Source organism: Xiphophorus hellerii, chromosome 3 (assembly GCF_003331165.1).
Source record: "Xiphophorus hellerii strain 12219 chromosome 3, Xiphophorus_hellerii-4.1, whole genome shotgun sequence".
Lineage (NCBI taxonomy): Eukaryota > Metazoa > Chordata > Actinopteri > Cyprinodontiformes > Poeciliidae > Xiphophorus > Xiphophorus hellerii.
This window is the reverse complement of record NC_045674.1, coordinates 4,388,707-4,400,461: the sequence shown is the minus strand read 5'-3', so window position 1 is coordinate 4,400,461 and position 11,755 is coordinate 4,388,707. Positions and strand designations below refer to the sequence as shown.

At 35.6% G+C, this 11,755-nt stretch overlaps 1 protein-coding gene across 4 annotated transcripts in view; it reads right to left on the bottom strand.

The window, feature by feature from the left end:
* Positions 1 to 6,568: 6,568 nt before the first annotated feature.
* The window catches only part of atg5 (ATG5 autophagy related 5 homolog (S. cerevisiae)), a 34,340-nt gene continuing 29,153 nt past the window's right edge, over positions 6,569 to 11,755 (bottom strand). For all 4 annotated transcript variants that reach the window (XM_032558140.1, XM_032558143.1, XM_032558142.1 and 1 more), the window contains exon 8: positions 6,569 to 6,823. In XM_032558140.1, coding sequence (XP_032414031.1) covers positions 6,687 to 6,823 — 137 coding nt within the window. In that variant the 3' untranslated portion in view covers positions 6,569 to 6,686. The remainder of the gene's footprint in view (positions 6,824 to 11,755) is intronic.

Below are 11,755 nucleotides of genomic sequence, written 5' to 3'. Positions count from 1 at the left end.
ATGCTTTCCAGTCATTTGGATCCAAACATCTGTTCACATGCTTAAAAACTCATGGATAATGATTGATTTATTGATGTTTTAAAGCAGTGTGCGTAAAGGGACTACACACAAAAATAAAACCATAGAGACAGAAAAACTACAACTGTATGTAAATCAGAAATTGATACATAAGGGCAACTAATCTGGTTCAATTTGTTTAGGATTTGGTGATTTTTCCCGTTTCCAACTAACTCTCACAGCAGCTTACAGAGTTAACGTTTTGAAATGTAAAGTTTGCTGCGACATTCTGATGTCACATGTCCCAGTGTCCCGCTGTAATGTGTTTGTGTGGCTCAGGATGAGAAAAACACTCATGACTTCCTCTTCATCACTAATCACTCTCATCTGTTGATCTTCTTGATCTCTGTCTGATATACAGCAGAGCACAGCAGCCCCCTGAGACGCCTAAAAAAGCAAAACAGTGTGGGGGTGTACAGGCGGGTGTGCACATGTGTGTTATACAGTTTGTCCTTGTTTGTGGGGACAAGCTAGATTTTGGACATTAATGGAGCCATTTCAGAGCTGAGATGTCATTGTATAGATAATATTAAGACAAATAGAGGAAAGAAAATACATAACTTCATCCTATTCTGAGCTGTAAGCAAGAGATTAAGATCCAAGACAATTTGATGGTTTTAACAGATTATCTTAATGAAGGTCCTCGCAAGTAAGGTATGATGCGTACGGGAGGCTGTGGTTTCACCACATTATGCAGGACAGTAGGGGACTGAGGGGAAGTAGATGACATAGTTTGTGGTCTGAGCTGATGGTAAAACTGTGTGTGTATGAGAAAGACTGGTTTCACGGAATCTGGTCGAAATCAGCCGTACGGTAAACGTGTTTTGGATTTTATTGGATTTTTATTGGAACGGAGAGGGAAGGATTTCCAGTTTGGCTTAATAAAGACATTTGTTATCAAACACCAGCACAACAAGTTTATGTGTTGTTTCTTAACTGTTATTGTAAGAGCTCAGTACAAAAGTACATAAGAAAATAGTTGTATATATATTCTCAAATTTGTTACATAACTTTTTTTTTCTACATACTTAGGCAATTACGTTTCATATTGAAAAACTGTTTTAAAGGATGGTCAGCATATTCTAAGAGGTTGGAGTCAGCCATTAGTCCCAGTAAAGATGGGCTGGGTTAAAATAATTATACAGTAATCATTTAACGAAGCAGTGTATCTTTTGCCAGGTGTTTTTTTTTTTTTTTAACATAAGTTTATTTTCAGTTTGCTGACATAGGTGACACTCTAAATAGGTGTCACCTATTTAGAGTAGTTTATAACAAATCTGATCATTTTTTATTAACTTAGTTTCTTAACTACCTATCAATGTGTCTTGCCTGATTGAAAGTAAAATTAATATTTGGTAGAGGATAAAAGTCCTGATTGTCTTGAAGATAATCTGTGAATGGAGCTAAAGATTAGGGTCATGGTTAAGAGGCCTTCCAAAAGAATCGAATTACATTTATTCATTTTTATAAGCAAGGAATTGCTATGGTATGACCGATAAAATATCATTTATAATCACAAAATTCTTTTTGGTTTAATCAGTGGTCCACATCTGTCACATGAAAGATGGCTCAACTGATACAAAAACCACTATAGTGGAATTTAGGTGTACGACTAAATAGAATGAAATTAAACTGTTAGTATTTTCTAATGATTTAGTTCCATATTCCATTGAAAAACTGCTTAACCATCGATAGAAGAAAATAAAAACACATAGTTTGAAGTAGTTTGTTTATAAGGTATAAATCAGAAGGAGGACAGGACAAAATGAGAGCGTGGATATAAAATGTGGCCGTGATTTAAATCTAAATAGACTGGTTGTCAATTACAGCAAAAGTTTGTAAACTTGCCTGTTTTTTGTATTTCTAAACTGCTGGAGATGGTATAATAAACTAAAGAAAATAAAATGTTAAATATTATTGCTAGCTGGAAGTGTGTATGACCCATGGAATTAATCACATTAAATTCAACTTCAGAGATTGAGATTTAGGTTGAATTTGTTCAATTCACATTGTGCTGACTTTTAAATGGACTCAATTTATTTAGCACTTTTCTAGTCAAACCAACCAATCAAAGAACTTTACGTCAGATCCACATTTACCCTGTCGCACTGACAAACACAGTGATGCATAGATCGGTAGGCAATTTGGGTTTACGTGTTTTGCCCAAGGGGACAAAACACGTAACTCCAGGAAGGAGGAAGTAAAAAAAAAAAAAAAAAAAAAAACACCACACAACTTCTGGATTCCAAGAAGCATAGCTCTATCACCCCAGGAATTGTATAAGAAAAATGTTATAGTGCCATCTCAACAATGATGAAATTTAATTCTGTCACAATTAACTAACATAATCAATTAAAATAAGCTTGATGATTTCCATTTTTATGATAGATATTTTTGAATAGCAATTTTCTTTATAGAGACTTAACCAATTTATTTTTGGTTTTGGTTGTGTGTGGATTTTTTTTCTGTTTTATTATTTATGGTTGTGATTTACTTTGAATATTTAAAATATGTTTGAGTTCCTGTGTTAAGTGTTCTTTACAAAGTTAAAGTTTATTGGTCTTTCAGAGGCCAAACTTAAGTTACTTAAATAATTATAAATATATTACTTGAAAATGGTCTCAAAACAGCATTACTATTGTTTACCGGAATAGTTACTGGATCAATTTATCATCCAGCAACATTTTTTTTGTGACCGGCCTAATGATATTAAAATTAAGGTACATTTTTACCAAAATAGCTATGTCATTAGTGACAGTACGAGTATCACATTCTTGTGGGAAGTACAAACCAACTGGATCAAATATTCACAATTAAACAAAAACCATGAACCTTAGTTAAGACTTTCAGGTGTGCAATGGCTCTTAGACATTTCTAATGTTTCACCATGATGGGGGATCGTAACCCAGGTGTTGACTTACAAGGAACGTGAAACTGTGTGTTTTGGCTATAATAAACTTCTACGACTGCTTCAGGTAAAGATTTTGGGCTCTTTTTAAAAATATTTACAGCTAAACCTGGTCAGAACTTGTCTAGACGATCTGGACAGAATGAGGAGGAATGATGCTATCAGTTCTGATTCAGGTCTAAAGCATCTCAAATTGACATGGAAATAAATTTCTGCAAGCAATTTAACTCATTCCATCTCCGCCCCTCACGAAGCAACACACTCCTGCTTGGCTTTAATTTTCAGAGCCTCTTCTGCCTCGGTGTGCCGTACAGTGTGGGGGATGGATGACGGGCCGGGAAATCCCATTAAAGTGTGTGTCAGACCGTTCATCACTACGTCTCCGGCCCCAGATTGCATAGTATACAAAACACATTTTCACACACAAAAACAGACACGTTACCCCACGCCGAGTGGCGGCTTTTTGACTCAACACCATAAAAACCACGGTCCAATCATTCTTGGCGGCAGAAACAGCAGTGAAGTGATGACATGATGTGTGACATCACTCACACAACATACACTTTAAATTAGCAGATTGGCATTGTGACAATAGACAAGCGTCTATGTGTGTGTAGACATCTGAATCTGCACTCACACACCTGCAGGGGGCTATAAATGGTGTCTGTAATTATGTACACATACTCACACTGCAGAGTTCGACTCCCTGAAAGCGCACACAGTGACAGAGCAGCCCCAGGCCTGTCTGGACAGTTTAGCGGTCTCATTAGCAGCGAGTAGATGCCAGCAGATAATTAACCAGAAGAGATGAAGAGCGAGAGGGAGGGTGAGTATCAGCAGTAAAACACATGAGAGGGGGAGATGTGTTTTAAAAGATGAATAAAGCAAAAAGAGAAAGCAGAGGGAAAGTTTCTCTAAAATCATAATAAAAATTCATGTTTCACTAATCATTAAGCCTCAGTGTTGCAGATATTTCTCTTCAAGATGTACCAGAATGCTTTTTTATATGTAAATAGATTTAAAAAATAAATCTCCAGAAACAAGATTAGAACCTGAAACATAAGTGTGCAACATTTTCAGAAAAAATGAACACTTAGAAAGAAGCTTGACATTTTCACATTGTATTATATCAAATGAGTCAGCAGGTAATTGAACTTTTCTTTTTAAAGGTGCAGGTTGTTTCACAAAAATAATTTAACATTATGACATTCTCAGAATAATAACTTTCCATGTTAAGAGTGTTTATATTTAAAACAAAAATGCTATACAAGATCTAATTGCTCTTATTTAAGAAAATTTTGTCTACCTTCATAAAGAACCGAAAACATTGCTTGCTGCAGCTCTCCAATTAATGCTCAGTAGGCTTTTTAAAAATAATTTCTTACCTACTTCTAGGTTTTAAGTGAGCTTTTGTGTAGTTTTATGTCTCTCTAAGTGATGCTAAAACTTTACCATTATTCCTTTAGTGTATTTATTGTAGTTAATGTAACTTTCTTCACCTTTGTTCATTTTTCTGTAAAGCACTTTCAATTACCTGATGAAAAAAATGGGACCAAGTAAACTGTTTCAACATTAATTAAATTTAATCAGATATGTTATAACATTTACTTTAAGCAATTTTAGTTGATTTAAGATAAAATATAGAATTAATGCATGTATAGTAATATAGTTTTAAAGTGCTTATTGTGCACAACAATAATTCTTTTTGACCTTTTGTTTTTGGGACCATCTGCTTCATTAGTATCTTCACTATTAGCTTGACAATTGTAGGATGAGTGTTGGGTGTCACTCCTCTTGTTTTCATCCCATAGGCATAGATATTCTTTGCATCACTAACATGCCCAAAAAGCCAAATTTGTCTTTCTTGTAATGAAGAGGAACATGCAGTGGCCGCCTTGTTTCAGATAATTTGGCAGCAGTGTAAAGCAACAGGACTAGTGCACTGCTCTATGCTTGAATTGCGACTTTTTTTTTTTCCATTTTCTTGTATTTGAATATTTTAGATAAGCAAGAAAAAAAATCTGCAAATTTCACAGAAACAAAAACAAATACTGAACTGCAAATAAGATCCTCAAGAGCTACATGTAGTTGAAAAGGCAGAAACAAAATCAAATTGCTTTCTGTCTACACAAGTATTTAGGCAAAATTTGTACAAGCAATCAAAAACAGTTTGATTTTCATCCTATTTTTCTAGGATGCAAAGTGTTTGGTGGACTAATCCAATGGCTTGAGCATTTTGTTTGATATTGATATAGTTGTGTGTCTACAACCTAAATATGTTAAATAAAACATATGCATTAAATGGTCCCAGAAAGTTGCCCACCTAAAGCTAACAGTCTCATCATTCACGCTCAGCTCTTTAAGTTTTAACAAAACCAGATGCCCATTTAAACTTGGCTGTGGATAGAAGAAGTTTGGGCTAAGTCTCACAAAACAGACTATAAAACCAAGCTGAACGTTGTACTGATGGCGAGAAATCAACACCTGCAATTTAAGATGTGTGGATTGTTTTCCCAGAGACCTCCAAACATAATCATTGAAGCTCATTAACCACTTGACGACTGATGACACCATGTGAAAATATTGCATCTCCTTCCATCTTTGCAGACATGGTAAAAAACAAATCAGATTTAGTTTAACCTTTTGGTTTAATAATGACAGGTTTATAAATTTCAAATTTGCAGCTGAACATGAAGAAAAATTTAAATATATATTTTTAAAAGTTAAATTAACATCTTAATGTTAAGTTAGGAATAATGCTATGGCATAACAATTTAGATGTTTTTTGTTATTTTGTTGCATCTTCGGATAGCTCAGAATTAGATGTTGAACTCAGCAGGTGCAGGAAGAGTTTGGTCCAACCAAATTCCTGTGAATGCTGTAAAACTTCCAGAACCAATCACTGGTCAAGATTATATTTTTATTTAGGTGAAATATTACAGTTTTATTAGTATTCTTAAAAAGGTGACTTTCAGACTGTGATGTAAACTTATCAACACCATCTAAGTCATGATGCATGACGGTGAATAACTAAGGCAACTTCAGCAGAACCTGACACCACATCCTCCCCCTCAATGCCCAGAACAGCATCCCTGTCTCAAAGACAGTCTTTTAAATCAGAAGGAAAATGGAAATTTTAAAAATGTTCACCTCCAGTGTATATATTTGGTTATTTGGAGAATATATGAAACAGAAAAACAGGGAAAAAAAGAAGCAATCGCTTCTCTTAAAGCTTGGGTGTCAAACTCCAGTCCTCAAGGGCCACTGTCCTGCAGTTTTTAGATGTGCCATAGGTACAAAACACTGGCATGGAGAGGCTTAATTACCTCCTTCTTGTGTGGATAAGTTCTCCAGGGTCCTGCTAATGACCTAATTATTCTATTCAGGTGTGGTGCAGCAGAGGCACATCTAAAAGTTGCATGGCAGTGGCCCTTGAGGACTGGAGTTTGACACCTGTTTCTTAAAGAGATGCTCCTCGAACAAGAAAAGTTCCTTTCATCCTTTGTGAAATTTCTGAGAGAGGAGTAGTAGCAGTGACCAGATGGAAATGAAACCAAATAAAGGAGATCTTGTTCATATTTGTGATTAATAATATGATTCTTCTCCTTTAATGTCTGTTAGTTCCAAGATTCCACAATGAAGTTCTACCATGTCTGAGGTTATCCAGCTGGCAGGTGATTGGCTGATGAGTCTTGGGATGACAAGGTGCAGAGGCGCGGCCTCAATCAGTGGGCACAGGGACGACACAGATGTGCAGGAAGTTGTCAGGATGGCTCAGGTGTTCGCTGAGCCACTGCAGAGGAGTTTCCAGTAGCGGCTCGATCCCGTGGATCAGGACTTGATAGCGCTTCTGCTCACCTGGAAGGGGAAAGGAAAGGTATTCACATTGTAAACACTCAGGCTCATTGTTAGGTCCAGTGAGAAGTTCACATATTTACAAATATTTGCATCATCCACCAATGAACAGCATATTAATTTCCAAAAGGAAATTAAATAATTTTGAATTTGAAGTGAATTAAATGGTGTGGATTGACTGCAGGTGGTAGTTACTTTTTGCCAGCATAAAACATATTTGTTTGACCAAGAGAGAATAGGATATTCCTTTATTTGGACAGAAGAAAAATTAAGATGGTTAATGGGTGTCCCATCCAAGATCGACACAACTGTCAAGCATGGTTGTGGTACCATCATGCTATGACATACTATTGACAGTCTCTCCAAGTAGCATTGCTCTTAGATATTTCAGCTTCTGTCTTATAGGTGCAGTTTCTTAGATATGTTATATAGAAAAAAAATCTGCGAGGAAGTGAATTTGATGGGAATAATTTGGAGTTGCGTTCCACACAATTAGGTGAATCACAAATACTAAACTGCTAATAGGAGACGATCTGATGGATACAGCACTCTTTAACATAAACAGAAAGGAGAAAATGACTAAACTGAAAACATTACAAAACTGGAAGTAAAAAGAGGTAGAAAACAAATGTAAAAAGTGAGGAAAAGATGAATAAAGCAAAGAAAAACAAATTAAAGAACGTGAAAATGAATAGTCATGGACAGAGGAGAAAATCAGTAAGTTAAGAAGATGTGAGAGGGAAAGAAGAGTGCAAGTAATGGAAGAAGGGAGGATTTGTAAAGGGAAAAAAGCAAAAGATGATCTGATTAAAAAAAGATAAAGACAAAACTTGAGGAAAGAACTGTGCAGAGAAAAGAAATGGTTACATGAGGTGAGACAGACCACATCAGACACGACAGTAATACCACTTCTGTGGTGGATGAGACAGAGGAAGAAGAGAGAAAGTACCAAAGTGACTATGACTGTGCTTTCAGTTATGAAGAACAGTAAAGTGACAGTTGATTGCTTTTGAATGCACTGGCAGCAGGATTTGAATTTTCACCTTTCATTCTGACAATGTATGGTATGCAAGCAGAGGCTTGTGTCCGGATGCGCTGGCCTTCTGTAACTGATACCACCCGCTGCTGAAAGGCCGTGACCGAAAACGTTTGTTGCGAGAAACGATTTTACTGAACCCACTGAAGACGTGTAATTTGCAGACACGATATTTGACCTTGTAGGGACATTCAGGCATCTGAAAACCTTTAATTGACAACTGTTGGAAAATAAAAAATAAAAATCTCATGCTTTTTTTTCCCCCCACAGGAAGTTGACCAAATCTCAGAACATTAACCAAATGCCCTATGCTTTCACATGTTGCACTTTTACTGTGCAGGTAACAATAAGCAAATGTGAGAGAAAGAGTAAAAAAAAAAAAAAAACGTGCTCGGAGCAATGGTGTATGAATACTTTGAGCTTTTCCTGTGAAGCCCAATGATCTCTCACAACCTTTCAACAAATTTTATTCTTCATCACAAGTAGTTGGTAATTAAAAAGCATAAAGATAATAAAAAGTAAAAGACTTTAAGTCACTGGAGGAATTTGGTGTCAGACAAAAAATACACAAATCTAGGAAACACATTTTTTCAATGCTGTCATTTCTAACTTTAGACTTTGCAAGATTTTAAAGACTGTCGTTCCATTATATTAACTTAACTAACTGTACATCATGCAAAACAAATCTTTTACAGCTGAAGAGCTGGTATGATGTCAAAAAAATGCAATATCTAAATATAAGTTTATGAATATTTTATATTAGAAGGGCTATTAGTGTTCTCAATTTGAGTATCGACATTAAAAAAAATATTTGAAATAATCTAATGATATTTTTACATATCTTTAGTGAAAATATGCAGCTATGTGGCTAAAGTGATGTCATTTATTTCTTGCATGTACTTTGCTTTAAAATTTAAAATGCAAAATTATTGTTACTTCCCAATAATAATTTACCTCTAGAATTATTTGTGATTAAGACCAAATATTTTTGCAGCAAATTGGCTCACAAAAACAGGCTAAAATTGTTTTACACAGCTGCCAAGCAAGAAAGTTTCTCAAAAGGCAAAAATACTTTTTACATTTATGTGAGATTTTAATTTGAAAGTAATACTTTAAAGTAAGTAAGTAATTAGATGTGGAACGTGGTCTGGCAGCATCTGGATCTCATCTCTGTGCTATAGGTGAAACACTGCATGTGCGTGACAAGGACGAATAATAAAGGGCCCTTTCCCGTCAACGACTCCTGAACACGCACAAATGCATGCACACACACACCAATAAATATAATAACCTATATATTCATATACATAAGCACTAGCAGTACAACCCACCGGGTACATGACATTTCAGTTCCACGTAATATCAAGAGGACGGTTGAGGCTGTGTGTTAACTGACGGTCTGAGAAATAGCTCCACCCAACACCTGCTGGGAAACTGACTAGATGAAATCTGCACAAACCTTGCATCAAATGTCCAATGCAACCTCTTATTAGATTTTCCTCTCAGAAAATGAGCTAACAAGTACTCTTGGGTATCAGAAATACATATTCTGAATGAAACTGCAATAAAAAAAGCAAAAGATCCTAATACTGTTTGCACTATTTTGGATTTCTTTTAATTTATTACCTCTCAGTAGACACTGTAATACAAAAATAACGCTGCATTTGTAAGTTTTTCATGCAATATTATGCAATCATACTGTACAGAAAATATGGTAAATGTAGTAAGGTTGCATATGCAATGGAAAGAGGGTAAATTAAGAAATACCAAATTTAGGCTAATGAAATGAAACGCTGTGTGTTATGCAGAATTTGCTATGTTAATAACATAACATAATAAAGGTAGCTGATTTTCCTATCCTGTATCAATTTTGATAAATCAGAGGCTTAGGAGTACAAGATGTAAAGAAACTGAGTATCTTTGCTGAAAAAAGGATATGCATGAATAAAATAATTCAACTCTTTAAAATAAAAAAAAATATTTCTGCAGCATGCCTAAACAACAAAAAAAATCATGCAGACAAGAGTTGAGCTGTTGGTGGTAGTGGCAAGACGCTAACCACCAAGCTGCAACCATAAAGATGTTGCAAAACAAAAAGGTGGTACAGTGCGGATGGAGCATTGTGCCAACAGTAAAACTCATTAAGAACTGTAAAGTCTTATTTGGAACAAATATTTTCAGCAAAAGTGTAAATTATAACTTGTATGTTGAAGCAAAATTATGGATTTGATTTTGTGTTTGCATGATGATAATCCTACTGAAAACAATGGCTGCAATATTTTCTTTCAACAACAGTCACGTTAAGATTTTTCCCTTCGCCAGAACTGCTTGCTTTTTGCTTTATGAAAGCCTTTGTAGCAGCAACACATAACTTGGACACTTGAAAATATAAAGTACTTGTGAAATCAGAATACAAGCATGAAAAATAATAAAGGATCTATTGATTAGCTCATTTTAAGCTGCAAGGTGCCACAGCTGGTAGTCATTTTGCCTCGCAGCAAAAAAGTTCCTGGGTTCAAATCCCAGCCAGAGGTCTTTCTGCATGAAGTTCTAATGTTCTCTCCATGCATGTGTACTCTGACTTCCTCCCACAGTAAATACAAAACAACCACAAAAAAAAAGACTGTTACATTAACTGAGCTATTTAATCTACCATTATGAGTGTGAGTATGGGTGTTTGTGTGTGTGGTTGTTTGTCCTGTGTGTTTCTGCGTTACCCTGTGATCTGACTAAAAGTGACTCGGATGAAAATACTGTTTAAATTTGATCTAAATTACAAGTATAATTTAGATCAATTGTGTTAATAAGTATTCTACTTATTCACATATATAAGTAAAATACTGTTTTTAAGTGGGCTAATGTTACTGAAAAAGTAACATGGAGTGAAGGTGGACAGAAAGCACAGAAAGTAAAAGGTGTGATCCTGCTTCACTGATAAAAGGTGAGAAGACACTTTCTCTGGTTCACACACACACACACACACACACCGCCTTTCTGGCAGGCGTTTCATACTCTTCACTTACATTCAGGCCTTGACAAGATGTAGGTGGAGTAGGTGTATTACAGTCTCACTATGAGAAATGGGGGAAATCTACAGTATGCAACACCCACAACATCTTACACAACATTTTCAGTCAAACATATATTCCCATATGTCATCCCAATAACCACCTCCATATGAATTACTCAGACTCACACTCACAGTAAAACCACTTTAGACTGTTCTTAAAACATGAGAAAAATGCTGGGAACAAAAAAAAAAAAAAAAAAAGATTCATCTAAGTTCAAGATTGCAAAATTAAAGCCTGCACCATCAGAACAGTTGAGACGTGTTCAGTCGTGAATCTAAATATTTGTGAAATTTGGGGAAGGTAAAGGTGACTTTGCAAAACCTTTGTAGCAGCAACACATAACTTGGACACTTGAAAATATAAAGTACTTGTGAAATCAGAATACAAGCATGAAAAATAATAAAGGATCTATTGATCTGCAGTCCGACACTCATCATCATGCTATTTATGCTGTGCCTCTCTGGCCGTGTTTATGTCTTCTCAGACAAGTGATGAAGAGTGTTTTCAGTCAAGCAGCCAAGAAGGTCACACCAAGGGTTTAAAGCCATTACCACTATCAAATCAAATAAAATTTTATTTGCATCGCACCTTCCAACAACAATGCATTTCAAAGTGCTTTACATCATAAAAACACAAAAATACAAAGTCATAGAACACAAAGTCAACATTACACATCAGATTATTGATTGTTTCATGATTATGTTCAAAAGCAACTTAAACAGGTGGGTTTTTAGTCTAGATTTAAAGGAAATCAATGTTTTAGCTGTTCGTCAGTTTTCTGGTAGTTTGTTACAGATTTCTGGTGCATAGACCCTGAATGCTGCTTCT